Source organism: Megalops cyprinoides, chromosome 10 (assembly GCF_013368585.1).
Source record: "Megalops cyprinoides isolate fMegCyp1 chromosome 10, fMegCyp1.pri, whole genome shotgun sequence".
Taxonomy (NCBI): Eukaryota; Metazoa; Chordata; class Actinopteri; order Elopiformes; family Megalopidae; genus Megalops; species Megalops cyprinoides.
This window is the reverse complement of record NC_050592.1, coordinates 28,196,589-28,213,824: the sequence shown is the minus strand read 5'-3', so window position 1 is coordinate 28,213,824 and position 17,236 is coordinate 28,196,589. Positions and strand designations below refer to the sequence as shown.

Here is a 17,236-nt window from a genome sequence, read left to right as displayed (position 1 = left end):
TCCTCTCTGAGGTGCACCCAACTGTTACAATGAGGCATGTGGTGACGACAGAGCAAGCTGGAGTGAGCTTTTTTTGCAACACGAGGTGCAGGGGTTCAAGTCCGCCCTTTCTCTGGCAGGGAAAGAGGGTGAATTACCCTCATTAGCAGACGCTGAGTGAGACATGCTCCCGGCACCACTCACGACAGCAAAGGTTACGCACTGACGAGTGATGAATCACGTGACCGCGCCACGGCAGTGTTTGCACGGCTCTCTGAGGCGTCGGCGGCCAGCGGACGGCGCGGCAGCACTAGGATACAGAGGAGCAGAGACGAGGAAGAAGCGCTGTTGCAGGTTCATGCGCATCACGGCATTTACGATGAAATAAACAACTCATCATCTCATGCATCTCAAGCAACAACTCAAGCATCTCATCCGTCTCTGACTATGTGTCCACTAGCCTGAGAAGCTGCCCGATGCATTCAATTATTACAGTTTAGCAAATTCAGCTGAAACATTAGAGTTAGCGCGCCTCCTGAAAGAATCTAACACTCCTCAAAAATATTCTCCATAGTAACTTGATATTTATCATAGTGAGTACACAGTGTAATTTCCTGTATAATTGCTGTATTTGAAATAATAACAATAAAAACATCACTACTACTATTAAAACTATATCCACTACTTTTACTACTACTGATACTGAAACTTATATTTTTCTGCTGCTATTGTTTTCAGTCTTCAGGTATTTTAAGAGAGGGCCCTCCCAATTCTTATCAGGAGTTTTAAAATTCCAATGTGAAGAGTCATCTGTTAAAAAAAAAGAAAACCATAGTAACATGGCAACATGGGCTGGGTCTCCTGGATGACAGGCCCGGACAGGAGTGGGGAAGCCCTGCCGGGAGGAGTGTGCCGCGTGAGAGGTGAGGCCGGGGTCGAGAAGATTGACATTTCACCATCAACAAGCCCGAGGGGTCTGTCTGTCCACGCTAACCTCACTACAGAAAAATGCTATATCGCAACTACATAAACACATCTTGAGTCTTTCTGGCAAATGTGTCCACCACTGCGAAATGCCAGTTAACTATGCGGCCCTATTCCAAACTTTATACAGCATCAACCTGCCTCCGCTTCAGGCAGAAAATAATGCTCGAGGCGGTAGAATCCCGCTCAATTAAAATAGCGATATTTCAAAAGTTTGAATATCATGTCTAATAGTCGCTAGGAACGCCTCGACTCACAATAAATTAGTAATGAGCTTGAAAAAAAGTGTCTTACGACTGATGCACAGTTGTGCGTTCACACAGATGTTTTGGTCAAATGCCAGGATGTAGGAAGTATCGCCTGTATAAAAGTACAGGCCGCAAATGTTGTCTTTTGCTAATGCACCACTGACATGAGTGGAATGCAAGAATCCTGTCTCAAAAATTCTATGGAAATGCACTGCTTATCCACACCCAACAATACCGCTGCCTGTTTTTATAGGAGGGGGAGATGAAGGTGGCCAGATGTACAGTGAATGGCTGTGATGTGCAGTGCATCCCTGATGCAATAGATTACACTTTCATCATACAATGATGAAACTGCAGCATTCCACCCTCCCCGATGAGGAGTCAGAAACATGAGCTAACAAGTCTAAAGGTGCTTTTCAGCTGCAGTACACTTTGCAAGTGAAAGGAAAAAAAAACAAGCTAAGCTAGGGTAACGGTTGCGCCACAGCTGCGCCTCCAAGTCAATGCACACTGAGGCAGAGAGAGAATAAGGGGTTTGGGGGATGAAAAGCAGAAACGGGCAGGGTTTGGGGACATGTAGCGTCGGTGAAGAAATAAAAACATGAGAAGATGGAAGCAGGAGGGCGTACCATTGGGAGACAGGTAGGTGAAGCGCTGGTACTGGCTCCTCTTCCTCTTGCCGTTGCAGACGTAAAAGTTCACCTGAACAGGGCTGGATATCCTCTGGTTTCGGTACGGAGGGATCTCAACCAGCAACGTAGTCTGTAACATACAGACGCAAACACTCATTAGAAAGCAAGGGCACAAGCAGCTTTCAGATGTCTGAAACAGCACCTGGACAGGTTCAATCAGATAAATGATAAAAATCTGGAGAAAGTGTTTGGCTGGATGTAGCTCTCTTTTATAAGTCAGTACTCTTCAGGTCATTAACCAGGTGCACATTTAAAGCATCGAGTGCTGTCCTTGGGCATCGTCGTCAACATCAAATCACACACTGTTCATTTGGGTTCAGTACACACTCAGCTTTACAGTACATTCTGACTATTAATTTGCTCTGGGAAGGTTCTCAGAACCCAAGCAGATGGCTTGAAGCACAGAGTGCACTTGTTGTCTCGAGCCTCAACCTGGGTGGGCTCAGCGGGACGTTGTGCTCAGTCTGAGGCCCAGTCCTGAACCCATGCCGAATTGGAGGGGGGAGGGGGCGGGTTTCAGCTCCCAGCAGTCCACCCCACTGTTCCTTGGTCAGCCTTGGACAGAGGTGAACTTTTGACTTGCTTTCACAGCTCCTGAGCTTGGGGAATAACGCTCTCGGAGAAGTGTCTCTGAGCAGCCCCTTCCCCCACCCGAGGCCTATGCGATGTCATGACATCTCAACCACAGCTGTCTGGAGAAAACTGGGGGTCCCGTGGCTGCAGAAGAAGCAACTTAACACTGCATTGTGCTTTGGAGCTCTTATTCAGTCCACAAGTTCACGGCCATGTGGATTCCCTCACTATGCACCGAGGCCTCAGTCAGAGCAGAAACGATCGTAAAACGGCGGAATAACTTGGCGGCCGTCATAAAAAAGGAGACGAGTGTTTTTGAACTGCGCATAAACACGTGACGCGGTGCCTGCCGTCTTATTCCACTTCTGTTTTTCCAGCGTCTGGGATGGACTCTTGTCACACTGCCCCAAAGGCCAATTAGACTTTACAGGTTGCTCTGAATTTAACCCCAATGATGCAACATTGTGCGTCACCTTACTGCAAAAACAACGGTGACAGCGACGGCGTGTGCTAATTTCATCAAGCATGCTGCTTTAAGAGAGCGTGCTCGGGATCCTGTCGAATGGTGATGGCCGCAGCTGCGACACAGGAAGTAGGATCCGGAGCCCCGACGTCCCGCCCCCCCCCCTCCGCCTGTCCTGCTGGAAACAATAGCTGCCGGGGAGGGGCTGAAATGGAGGCAGCTTTGTGGCCGGCGCTAAGACGCGTCGGTTCTACGCTTCACCCAGCGGGCCTCCTCGTGACAATAAAACATCTCCGTATTGAAAGCAGGCCTCGGAGTCTCCCCGCTCGCTGTGAACGACCAGGGTTTTTTCAATTATGCGTAAAGCGAAAACAGGCTCGGGGAACACGTGTGCTGACACTATCCGTTTCTGCAGAAATAAAAACCCAGTTTGAGCCGTTTATTTGAGGGGAGACATTAAATGCGTGACTAACTCTCGGCAAAAGGCACAGTAGATCATTTTCTCACTTCTTCTCTTGTGGAGAAAAAAAAATATGCTTAAAATGCTTCAAAAAGGTTTTTGGTGTTTAAATGGCATGGTTCTTTAAGAAAATGTGTTTGGCTGGTCATACTTTGCATTTATAAATCAGCCACGCAGGGGATTTCCCTGGGGCTCATTTTATAAGTTTAGCAACTTTCCAGAAAACTTAAAAGGTACTTTCAAGTGGCAACTGGATATATGTGTTAAATGACAAACGCTAGCTAAACAGCCCGAAATGCCATTAAGCTCCAAGCTTTGTGCCCCTCAGGTTAACTAAATGCTTGAGTATGCTTGGCTCCAAGTGGGCATAGAGCATACATTACACCAAGAACAGGGGGTTACCATGGTAAAAGCTGGACTCTTCTACAGTCAAGATTTCCGAGCAGCGCATAGCCCACTACTATTCTAGTGAAAAATTCCATTTGGGATTACGTCAATTAATCAACAGAGCCTCTTTGCTGTGTAATTTACTAGAAAAGGTTACATCAGGCACTGTGGAGTCAGTGTTTACAGAGGGGGAGATCCAGCACTGGCTTTGAAGAAACCCTTGGTCCATTTTTATCTCAGACAAACTGGACTTAACAGAAGATCTCCCTAAAGCCAGGCATGGGGGGCAGCTGGATGAGCAGCCAGGGGGTCGCCACCCATGAGAGAATGAGGCACAGAGTGTGTGTGTGTGTGTGTGTGTGTGTGTGTGTGTGTGTGTGTGTGTGTGCGTGTGTGTGGGGGGGGGGGGGGGGTGGGAATATACTTCAAAACTGTTTCATCCCCAAATTTGGTGTTCACTGGGTGAGCAAGAGCCGCAGAATACTGACCCCTGGGGTTAATTGAGACAGTAGGTGACCCCCACTGTCAACCCCCATTTCCCCAAGGGGAGATGAGCTACTGACCCATTTTTAAAAGTTATGGAGATGCTCAGGGGGTGTCTGTTGGTGGCACGCAATCTTACATGATTGTAAGATATCACATCAGGACAACGCTTTGTGTAGCACAGTGTAATTCAAACAAGGTTTAGAATTCATTGTATTAACTCTGGGACTGTGTACAATTTGTTCACTATTTGTCATTGAATCCTTCCTCTTTATGTCATCCCAGTCTTTCTTACTGTACCGGTAGTGCTTCAGCTCTCTTGTCACAGAATTTTCTCTGTGAATCACTCTGTAGCATTGGTTTCTCAGTTACTCATTTAACAGATACTGCATATGTAGTGTAATATATACTAATACGTATAATGCATATACATCTATAATGTTTTTTTTGAAAGTTTGAGGTCATTGGTTATGACTTATGTTTGTTTGATCCCACCACCTCCCAACCCTATAAAATCTTTACTGCACTTTAGAAGTCTTCAAATGAGATCCACCATTGTTATTCTGTGGTTATATTTCAAATGTCTGTGTTTGGTAAACCACATGGTTAGTTAACTCCTCTAACTCAGCAGTCCCAATTAACATGTGAATGAAGTCCCTTTCATCACCATGATTTTACTGATTTACTGTTGCCACTGTAAATCAGGCTTTGCTGCCTACTGTACTTACAGACTTGAAGGAGTCCTTGTCAACTTTGGCTTCTATCTCCCACAGGTGGTGGCCATCTATAAAAAGGAGGAGGCAAAAATACAGATTTCAATGATCGCATTCTGTAGTGGACAGTTGAGCATTTAAAATTTCAGCTGTGACAAAACTACCAACAGAAATGTAGAAAAATTGTAGGGATAGAGATGAATGGGGTGGGTCAGCTGCTTTGATTAAAGAGAGCAGTGCAAAGAGTGTTGGTCGTCTGGGCCTCCGGTAAGAGCTGCGCACGCCAGGCGAGGAGAGACTGTGGCAACACCAGTATGCCAGCACTGGCTACCACAGCGATTCCGTCTACTGCACGCTGTGTTGTGTCGCCGTGGCACTGGCCCCCTTTAGCGCGGTGAGGTTAAGTCTGGCCTCCCGGATAATGATGGCGGAATGAGGCGATGAGTCACTGCAGCTGTGCCTCTGCCCACTTAGGTTGTCGGAGTTGTTTCATAACGTCTGGACGTTCTCGCTGCAAGGCAAGCCGGAGGTGGGGGGGGGGGGGTAACTCGGCGTCACCCGACCCCGCCGTGACAACCCCCCGCGCGTCGTCCCGAGAGCCGCGCTGAGCTCATTTCCTGCCGCGAGCTGACCGGCTCGGGGGGCGAGGGAAACCCGAGGCGGCGCTCGGCAGCGGGCCGGGGGGTTCGGGGCAAGAGAGACTTCCCGGTCCCGAAAGAGACCTTCTGCTTCACGTCTGCGCCGCTTTCCCTCGGAGCAGAGGAGAGCTGAGAGCCGGGGACTCATAAACGGTGTTGGTAAAACGCGCTATCCAATAAAGAGAGGCGGCGCGTAGCTGGAAAGTGACATCTCGCGTGTTCTCCCCCTACAGCCGCTGCCTACTTCAATAACGCAGCAGCCCTTTTGTCATCCTCGTTAAAAAGCCCAGCGCTTTCTTCTTTCACCCCTCGCCTTAAACGCATTCTTTCTCCCCCTCCTTTTTTTTCGACTTCAACTTGTCGCAACACAAAGGCTTTTCCCGTCAACCAGTAAAAAGAGTTTCCCCAGCTGTTGGAAATCCGTGCCACATATATTTAAGGCCTTTTGTGATTTCATGCCACACTTCAGTGAATAGACATTTTTAGCTCTGTTTATACAATCGTTAGAAAACCACTGAGCTTTCTCGTTGTGGCGCTGACTCATTAGCACTGTCTGAAATAGAAATGACACCGTACAGATGTGTCTTTGTGTCTTACTGTTCCCTCTGCAGGCGAGGCCGTGCTGGAGAACACAGGGCTACAGTGCCTTTCTGCATGAATACAGAGGGGAATACATAAAGACTACTTTGCAGTGAACTTCAAAAGGCAAGGGTCAGTTCCATTATCATAATTATTTATTTACTGGCAGCGCCCTTGTTGAGGATAGAGTGCAGAGTGCAAACAGCCAGTTAGCTAGTATAATGCAACGTGTAGCATAGCATGCATCTAACTAAAGTGAAGCACAGAGTTACACTGCCACATTGAAAGAGAAGTCCATAGATGTAACTCTAAAAAGATATCTGTATAGATGGGCATCAGGTCTTATTTCCTGAGAGGTCAAAATCTCAGTCTGTATTGCCTGTATTCTTTGTCCAATAAAACTGGTTGTAGATTTGCAACCTTTAGCAATGTGTCAGCTGTTTTTTCAATGTAAATAATTTGAAATGGATACATTAAACAGATGGCTAATAAGGTTGTCTGAAATGATGTATTACCAGACAACAAACAGTTTCATGTGGCCACAAAAATGATAGTTATCTAAATGCTGCAGGACAATAATTTTTCAACCCAATTTATTTTTTGAACTATTCGGGCAGATGTCTTATGCCTCTGGCTGTTTCACTCACACTTCTACATTTTACACAGCAATGTTAGCTATTAGTGTTGAAGGCAACATGATATTAATATTACTATACAAATGTCTGAGCCTGTTACCTACATTATTTCTACAGGATTGTCTTTTTCTTCCTTAAAAGAAGAGCTGAATATTAAAATAAATGAGAGCATATCCTTGTCACGCTTGGCCTATGACCTATGAAGACTGTGCGTGGGTGGGAGGAGGTTGGAGTCACCAGAAATATATTGTGAGTGGAAACCACCAGGTATCTATTCCCCAAAAACTGTAAACGTTATGAAAAAGTGAGACGGAAAAGGCAGATGGTTAACAGATTAAATGCGGAGGAGATTTTTTTTGGACGGAGTGAAAGGAGAGAGGAGAGGCCTGGTGGAGTCGGCTCTGTGTGAAGAGACGCAGGGCAGCCGTGCTGATGATAAGAGCAGCCGGAGGTGCAGAGGACTCTGGGAAAGGCAGGGGGACGCTGGGCCCAAGCGGCCGAGTGCCAGAGACGGAGTGGCAGATGATTCCTCTTATTACGTCTGGAGATCCAGGGGGGGATCTCACCGCCTGCGCTCTGGGAACGCTTCCAAGAGGGAAACCTTACACCTCGACGTCAACCCTTCAGGAGTAAACATGTTTTTCTGAGGTTTTCTCTCTCTCTCTCGCTCTCTCTCTCTCTCACTATGTCTTTCCCTCCTCCCCTCCCGCACTCTCTCCCTTCATCTTTTCGAGACCTGTAGAAATTCAGAAGCAGAAATTAAACGCCGCAATTTGTTGGGCCCCCGTACTCAGGCAAATCACTTTGCAAGATTAAAAAAAAAGTCTTAATAAAATCCAGATTGAAAAACAAATCTTTTTTTTCTTTCGCCTCCTTCCAGATGAATTGGGAGTGCGCCACATGTGTGGCATACCGACGCGAGCCAGAGGGCCGATAACCGCAAAACGTTCCGTTGGCTCTCGGCGAACATCTGCAGATCGGCTCTAATTCCGAAACCCTCGGCAAGGCCGACCGCTCCCCTGCCCCCGCCCCATCTCCCCTCCCCTCCCTCCGCTTTGCCTTGGCTGCCACGCCTGCTTCTTTAGTCACACTCCTGACTCTTCCTTACCTTCCTCAGAGCAAATAATCACTGTCACAGACATAACATAGGGAAGCTGGGAGTGAGATGCGGGTCTTCGCTTTAATGGCCTGTGGGGATGAAATACCTACAGCTCTGCACTTTTTCAGGTGGGCCAGATGAGGATGTCAGCCAGCTGCTTCTGACTCTAATTGGCGCGGAGAAACAATCAGACCCAACTAAACGCCAGAACATACATCCAGGAAACATATACAAATGGTAGAGGAAGTCTGGTCAAGAATCCTTTGACCCGTTAGAGATTGCCTATGATTCATGTGTTACTTGGATCGACTTGCCAAATGCTGTGTGCATAACGCAGACACATAATGTGAAGTTGCCTGTGATTAGGGTGATTGCAGCAGGTTTTCCAGCCAAGCTGAGGCGTACTCGGTGGGATCACTCAAAAGGCACAGTTTCAGTTTCAAAACTAGACTTCACTCCAAGGCATCCAGGCATCATTTTCCTTGACTTGAGCAAAGTACAGAAAATAAGCATTTCCAAGCAGAAAAAGACCAATATCCATCTTGCTTAGTCCATACATTCCAAGATAAAGCAATTTGTTAAAGTGGGTATTAACCTTTTTTTTAGCTTCACTGATCCCTGTTTTACGGTTTTACACTAGAACTCCACACCAAAACCACTTGTTTGCGCTCAGACTCTTGTATAACCACATAGGCTTTTCTCGAAATATGCACACATCTTATATTACATTCTAAAAGTGCAAAATAAGACATCTAAAACTGACTGCACGGCCGCTCCTGTTTTCGCCAAGGGTCTTTGTTTATGAAAGCAGACACTGTGTTCTCCAGCCTTGCGGGCAGTTAAACGGCAGAATTGTTTTGTTGTTTGGGTTTATTGTTCTCTGCTGGCTGTGATGGGCTTGTCCCAGAACTGACCCGGAGTTCACACCCAAGGAGCAAGAGAAGAACGCCCCTCCTATTAAAAGGGAGACAGGTAGAGACAACAAGCCAGTAAACCGGCTGAAGGAATCTCATTTTTTTGCGGTCTGGGAACGGAAAATACGATTCACACGCTAATTGCACAGGCACTTGTGAAACAATCCAGTTTTTTTTTTTCTCTCCACCTAACTTCAGGGAGTTTTTACTCCTCCAGTTTATGTATTTATTCATTCATTTATATATTTATTTATTTGTTGTGAGAATGTAACTGCCACCTGGCAAGCCCCCGTGATGATAATCTTTTAGCATTAAACTTGGAAGCCGTGGTAGACGGAACCCCCGGCCAAGAACAATCTCCCGTGTCTGGATTTGCCGACGTTCCGGAGTGACACCTGGTTCTAGCTCTCTGGACCCGGGGTACCCTGAGGAGAGGGGGGAGGGGTGGATCCCAGGAGAGGTCGAGAGGTGACGGCGGGGTGCTTCTCGGGGAAGCCGTGGTCGCACGTGTGTGCCACTGTGGCAGGGGCAGTCTGCTCTCGCCCTGGATACGAGCTCAGCGGCGCTCCCGCGGTCCAGGCAGAGGTCCAACCGGCCCAGATGTAAAAGCAATCCTACTCATGAGGGAATTCCCTCCGGTCTGAGTCAGTGAAAAGGCTTCCCCGCCACTCCCTCCCACACGCCGCCCCCGCAAGAGGCCCGGGCATGCCGGAGCGCACTCTCGACGAGATGCACCGGTATGCCGTCTGCGCCCGTGCCAGAACGGGGGCGGGAGCCCGTAAGAGCAGTAAACAGTGCACCCCGCATACCGCCGCGAAACAAAAGTGAGCCGTTGCTGAGAGAGACGGAGGAGACCGAGAGAGAGGGGGAGAGAGAGCGAGAGACAGAGGAGACAAAGAGAGAGAGAGTGAGAGACAATGAGGATGGAAAAAAAGTCTCAGAAAATGTTACTGGAATTGCAGTAAGGACCTCTCTTATGACAATATGTCCCAATAACCAGTATTCAGCTGTGAGACTTTTTTTTTTTTTCCTGCCACAGGTCATAAGGCAAGGTGAGGCTTGTTTGTCTCCTTGGGTTGGAACAAAAACCTATTGTTTATAAGACATCCAACAGTTTCAACACCCCACATTTACACAAACTGCTGTTTCATGAGCCTTAAAACAAAAAATGGCTTCAGATGTGGATTGAGGCGGGGTGGAGTACTCACACCTCTCTCTTCCCTTTCTCTGATATGTGAAATGCATTTCTAATTTTCACAGAGCAGGCTTTTGCAGAGGCCCCAGTAAATGCAACAAGGGGGGATGGGGGGGGGGGGGGTGCAGTGGTTCATTTTTTACAGCATTTCTGGTTACCCTGGAGCCATGCAGTTAGCCCCTAGGACTCTCCATGAACTCTACAAACACAGAGCCTGTCCAAGCAGGCAGGTCACTTGATCTCATAGCAGGCTATCCTTCTTCCGTTTTACACTCCCTTTCTTTGTGTTGCTTATCCTTATCTTATGCTTGTTTCAGAATTTCCTCACCATGTCTCCCTGTACTTTCTCCACATCTGTTTTCTCCATACCTTACCACCCTCCCTCCCCTTTCCCCATGTGTTGACTCCATGGGGTACCATGTCTTATTCTACCCTTATATGAACTCCTGGAATGGTTTCCTTCAGGGCTGGTGAGTGGCACCTAAAAAGATCCTGAAACGGTGTCCTCTCTGCCCTCCTTTCTCTCTCTCTCTTATTTCTTCCGTCCGCCAAGGCTCTGCTCTAGGGGTTTTGTTTTTGCTCTATTGATTTTTTATTGTAATATTCCTGCACTAAAGGCACTGACACCAGCTTTGTTCTGCTTTCTTGTTATTACCTCTGACCTGCCTTGACTGTCGGCTGGGTGTGGCCCATGTCAATCAAACTTTAATTTGGTTCCCCTGATATCAGCCTATCCTAAAACTGTGTGCTATGAAACAATGACAACCAGCGCTGCTTCTGTAAGATTCACCAAATAAAACAGTCACAAAACAGTGCAGCATTAACTGCTTATGTAGTTCTGCAATGCATTTTACTATGCAGTTTTTAATGGAGCATGATTTTGTATCACATTTTTTCACTGTATCACTTGATTTATAAAAATGCAAGTTCCCTGTCTGCAAAACCTCAACAAGACAACAAATTGTATTTGTGGCTGATAATGTGGAAGTGTCAGTCACCATCCGTGAGACTCCTTTGTTTGTGTTTTTTATCAATGGGAAGCATGAGAACAACTCCAAAGGACGAGCCCGTGTCACCCTGCCCCTCTGTAGGGATTCCCTCCAGCATGAGTCACTGAAACACTTCCTACTTAACAACACAAACAGGCCCTCAGGCAAACTCCTCTCAGCATGCGCAGACACACACACACACACACACACACACACACACACACACACACACATACGCATACATACACACACACACACACACACACACACACACACACACACGCATGCAGGCGCACACACACACACACACACAAACCCTCGCACACGCACGTGCACACACACATACGTCGCAAGCACAGACATGCATGCAGGAACACACAGGCAAACACAGAGGTGTAACCCTTCCCACTAGTTGTAGACTGACTGTGGTCTTGTACCCTCCTGCTCTCCTGTAAGTCTTCCCTGTTGGATTCTCAGGAGTGGCACAGAGCGACTCCATTCTTCTCCAAACAGGGCTTCCTCTCACTCCACCCTGCCCGATCATCAATATGTACATGTAATTAAAATTTTCCTTGACCCATCTGCATGTGTTTCCACCATCATCCGTGTTCCCTTTTCCAGTGGAGTCATCTGAGCAGCTGTGGGCCTGTCCAACGTCCACTCCCCGGCCTGCCCACAATGTGTCCTATTAAATCACTTTCAATAAAATCTGCTTTCCGGTGCCTGGGACCAAACGAACACACTCTTCTCTTCGAATAACGCGGCAGTGTTAAGTGCAGCCCGGCGGCGGAGTCTCAATTGGCAGTCGGTGAACAGCGGAATGGTCCAACGATCCCCCCTGTCTGAGATGTGCAATTAAACAGCACGCTGTCACTTCCTCCGTTCAAAAAAAAAAAAAACACACAAAAAAATTCTCTTGATTTAGCTTTCAGCTTCTGCATGTGTCGAAATGGAATGCAAGAGCCCGTCTGTTGCCACTTAAAATCCCGGAATTTCGGGGAGGTGTTTATTGGAATACATCTTGGAAAATGAACAGCACTCCTAACCTTTGATCACGGCCTTAGTAATGGCTGTCAATGGTCCAGCAGGCCGTAATTAGCGAGATATTATGCAGAATGCTAGCTTTTACAGGACTTATTCATGAACTTTCCAAAGTAATAGAATTTCAGGTTTGTGATATAAAACTTTATTATATTAGGACCGTTTTATTATTATTCTTTTTTTCTCCCCCCCCCAACACTGACGTGCTACAGAAAGCTTGTTGCTTTTGGAAATGCAATGGCTTTAAGAGGAAATTCTAAACACTCATTTGAGGAAGCAGGAGTACTGTTTGAAAGAAACGAGGCAAATGCATATTTTAGCTGATGGATTTTGTACTTCTGTGCTTCAAGGATAACAATGGCAAACATGACAATGTATTTAACCATAACTTTATAAGTCATAACATGAAACAGTTATATATAACACAAATATAGGTAAAAAAAAAATCTGTTAGTCGTGATAAACCTTCCTGTAGAACGCACTTGCTGAAGAGGAACCTACCTTCAGGGTTGTTATATGTGAAAATTAAGCCCAGGGCAAGCATTTAGCAAGTTATACTAAGCCATTATAAGGGCCATTAACCTGGCATGTGGCTGGTGCGTCCAGCTAAATAATTGGAATAAATTTCAAATACTTATTTCTAGAAAACTTTACTTCCACATTCATATTCACACACATGTTACATGATTGCAGTAAGGTTAAATGTGGATATTCTCATCAGAGAACAGGTCTTTGCTGTCCTCGAAAGTGAAAATAAGGCTTGCGATAAGCTTTTCTGTCAATAAACTGAGGAAGTGGAGGGTGAGGGGACTCGACAGCTTTCTCTGAAAAGGGGATTTAAAGGAGACAGATAGGGCCTGAATGAAGAAAACCTTTACTTTTGCATTGTTCGGAATCTCCCAGGACGCGCGGAACGCAAACAACCCCTCTGAAATGTCAATAGCAGGCAGTGGTGCACACTCCCTGAAGCTCAGCACTCTAATCTATTTAGCAGGCCAGATAGCTGGCAGAGAGGGAGAGAGAGTGGGAGAAAGGAAGGGAGCGCCAATGTGTGTGTGTGCGCGTGTGTGCGTGTGTGTGTGCGTGTGTGTGTGAGGAAGGGGGGTGTGGCTGGAGGACTCGGAAGGCTTTCCTCGTGAGGATTCCCCTCACGAGGACCGAGTTAACACAGAGAGACTCCCCGCATATTAAGGAGTCAATTGCAGGCTCTTAGGACCTCTCAAAGGTTGAGGACTCATCTGTCAGGATGTCAGGCCGCTGGAGTGTTTCGATGAGGGACGGCAGTGGCGGGGGCAGAGGGAGTGAAGGTGGGTGTGTGTGTGTGTGTGTGTGTGTGTGTGTGTGTGTGTGTGTGTGTGTGTGTGTGTGTGCGCGTGTGTGTATGTGTGTGTATGTGTGTGTGTGTCGGGGAGGGAGGGCAGGGGTTGTGGGTGTTGGCAGAGGGGTGTTTCCATGGCAGACTCACAGTGGAATCCAAGGCCGGTACCAGGCGCAGGGAAACCCTTCAAAAACAAGAACCCACACAGCTCAAGGCTCATCCTGTGGGCACGCTGGGTCCTAGAGCCAGTCTACTCTGCCCACTAGAACACAGTGTACTGTGCAAGCTGCTTGCCAAGACAGATATTTGAGGGAGGCAGACGTCTGGGCAGAGCACTGTTCTATCGATTCATTGCTTAAGACCGAACTGCATAGCAACAGTTGGGTGTTGGAATATGTGGCTAGTGTAAATTTCCTTTCTGATTTCAAAGGTACATTAGAGTTTCCTGCGACATAACTGTAAATATGAAACAGTTTTTATTACCACTTTTATTCCCACTGATCTGAGAGCAGTAGACAATTCCTCCCGCCCAACTCCTCACAGGAAGTACTGTATGCATATCAGACAAACCACCCTCCTTCTGTCATGAGTAAGTGCTATGAGGCCAAGAGTGAATATGAGCTCCAAGCACAGCTGTTAAGACAAACCTGCAAGACACAAACACGCATGGAACAGAATGAGCACTGGATGGAGGGATGTCAACAATGCGTAGATTTTTTAAAAAAGCCATTGTCTGCTACAGCACGGAGTGCTTATGTACGTTTCTATAGCACCACTGCAGGGCGAGAGCTAAGACTTGCTAAGGAGTCCTGGCCCTTCCAGAAGGTCTCTCCTCACAGGTGGAAAGATTTATTGCTTCCCCCTTTGCCTCCACGCCCACCCGAAAGCCCTCAATCACGTGTGTTTACGCTCCCCGGCCTTGGCCCCGTGCCGCGCTTTCCTTTTCTAAAAACGAACGGCGGAAATTGCTGTTTGTAAACGCGTAACATCAACATCTTGGAGCGCCCGCCTCTCCCGCCCCGTCCCGAGCGAAGGAAACAAATGTTCCAGCGCTGGAGAAAGCGCACATGCCCTGGTAGTGATTCATTCCTCCACTTGTGGCGAGCGTCAGCGAACAGGCAATGGAAACTTCTTGCAAATGTAAATACATTTGGTTAAAAATATAGTGTCTTAATGCGCACCACATGTGGCTCGTTGGCAGGACCCGGAATATTTTGACGGTGGAGAGAGAGAGAGAGAAAAAGAGAGAGAGAGAGAGAGCAAGAGAGATGGGGGGGAGAGAGAGAAGCTCTGCGGTCTCTCCAAGAGGGGAGCATGCAGGCACATGGAGAAGCTGGGCGGGGGGGGTGTCTAGCTTCTGAGAGGCGGTCCGCCTACCTTGGGCCTTTTCCACGAACACCACCTTGGAGTCGGGCAGGAAGTTGTGCCCGCTCAGGATCATGGGCTTCCCTCCGGTGGCAGGGCAGCTATCCACGCTCTGCTTCTCCACCAGTGGCAGCTCCTGGGCCGATCTCTGGGCTGCCAGGGGGGAGAGAAGGAGGTTCCTCAATCCCCTGATCCTCTTACCCCACTCCCCATCCACCCCTGAACCTCCAGGCTGCATCTATCCAATGAGCTGACTGAAGGATCCCTCTCTGCCTCCACCCCCCTTTTCTTCAAGACTAGGCTATTCTTTTCTCCTGTTTTCAGATGGAACAAAGTTATCAAACCAAGCTACTGTCAAGACCAACATAGTGTTTTATTATTTACATTACTTTCACAAATACAGAGACACTAATGAGGCAAGTCTGTATGCTTGACTGTTCTTGTTTAAAATACCTTCCTCCCAACAGACATTTGTACTATTCACCTCAGCTGTGCATTGATCTGTGTATAGTTCAGCCTTTTTATGACACACATTATAATATCATTTGCAGTTATCTCTTCTGTGATTTTTTTGTGTGAATATCGGTCAAGGTGACCTAATGATGTATTTATTACAATCACCTTGGTACAAATCATTCATAGGACTCTAGTAGGACTATAGTAGTTTACCCTTAATTTAAATGCAGTAGAGTAGTTTATATGCGAGTGATGAAATTCACGGAGTAGACTTTTTTACAGGCAGAGTTCACCATTAAACTCTCAGACCTCTCGCCCTTATTTTCCTAATTGCGTTCAGTCTCTGTGGCCGTACTCACAGCCAGTGATAAACGTATGGTGGTGACATAATCCATTCCACATAATCCATTCCATTCTAGATCAAAATCTAGTCAGCTACAGTAAGACTCCACATTATTATTGTATCGTTATGATATCAATTAAAACCTTTGAAAAGAACTAAATTGATAAAGACGAACCTCTGTACATATGTAAATGTTGGGACTCATTGTTTGTCTCTGCACCTTTGAATTAGCATTGGCAGTATATTCTATTGTTCTAAATGATCTTTGCCAATCTTCCAACAAAGTTCCACTGATGGAGATTACAAGCGTACAATTACAGACATCGGACATCAAAATTAATTTCTACTCTTGTTTCCCACGTAATTTTCCAAATTACAGAAAACATCTGGATTTGGGGTTTGTGAACAGTCTCTGCTAAACACGCAACAGCTCCACCAATAGCACTGTGCGTGGCCTCGTTCTGAGGGGTACTCACAGCACTCGATGGGATTGGAGGCCACCTGCAGGGAGACGGTGCGGCCGTTGGGCTGGTTGATGTGGACGCGGAACACCATCCTCACTCGGGTGTTTTTGCGCCCGATGTCCGTCTCGCCCTTCCGCAGCTCAATGTCAGAGTTGCGCAGCTTCAGGATCCCGGCACAGTCGATTCTGATAAATTTATGGAAAAAGGGTTACTACGGAAGCCTGCCAGTGAAGGCAACAAAATTTCTTCTTCTTTCACCTCCCCCTTGCCACCTGTCTAAAGTGTTCCCTGCTGTGTTTCTGATCATGGCCAATGCAACACGCAGAAGGAAAAAGATGAGACAACGAGGAAGCTCATTCAGCTCGAGAGGGCAGAGGGTAAACATGTGTCCTATCGAACGTCTTGTGCTATTCACAAATTCCACCCAAACTCTGGAATAATTGCATAGAGGACAAAGGGTCACTCCAATCAAAGAGCGAACGCGCTCTCTGGCTGGGTCATCCCGGCGCTGCGCAGTCTCAGTGTGACAGCGGGGTAAAGAAAAGCAGCACCAGCCAGAGCCTCCGCGGGCCTAGCAGTACCCGGGCTGGGAGATTCTGTGGCAACCCGAACGGCCTGCGCCGTCTTCACGTCCAGTCCAAATCCTTCAAAGACCACTGTTTTGGAAATTAATTACTTGACGTTTCGGGTTTTAATGGTCCGCCGAGGAGCCTCCCGTGGGACCTCTTTAACTTTGGTCTCTCTCTGTGAATCTTTCCAGTCGAGGAGCCCGTTGGCGCGGGCCGCGCTCTTTACACCCACTTCCACCGTTCATCACAGCCTTTATTAACGTCTTCATTGTCCTCCCTCCCCTCCGTTTAGGCTGTGTGCTTTTAACATTTCAAACATTTACGGTTTCAACCTCGCTAACCAATGCCACATTTAGCATTGGAGTTTTTTTTTTTTTTGTCTGGGGATTTTCCTTTGAATAACTGCTCAGTGGAAAAAAAAGCTTCACTTTTCAGACTGGCCTTTTCATGAAATTAAATAAAACTAGACTGGCTGGTTAAAAAAAAGAAAAGTTTGAAAAAACAAAACAGAATCCGAATGGGATACGTCTTGGCCTTCATTTTATTTTACATTTTAGCTTTTGGGATAAATTCCTGGAACATGATAAATGTCAAATTTTACACAAATCTCTTTTTCCCCTTAACTTTGGTCTTTAAATTGTGGATAAAT

General features: G+C 46.9%; 1 protein-coding gene across 1 annotated transcript in view; it reads right to left on the bottom strand.

Annotated features, from left to right (window-relative positions):
* The window catches only part of nfatc1 (nuclear factor of activated T cells 1), a 70,916-nt gene that overhangs the window by 30,449 nt on the left and 23,231 nt on the right, over positions 1-17,236 (bottom strand). Inside the window, exons 5-8 of the mRNA XM_036539223.1 lie at positions 16,031-16,203; positions 14,768-14,908; positions 4,998-5,053; positions 1,841-1,973 (exon numbers count right to left, since the gene is read on the bottom strand). Coding sequence (XP_036395116.1) covers positions 1,841-1,973; positions 4,998-5,053; positions 14,768-14,908; positions 16,031-16,203 — 503 coding nt within the window. The remainder of the gene's footprint in view (positions 1-1,840; positions 1,974-4,997; positions 5,054-14,767; positions 14,909-16,030; positions 16,204-17,236) is intronic.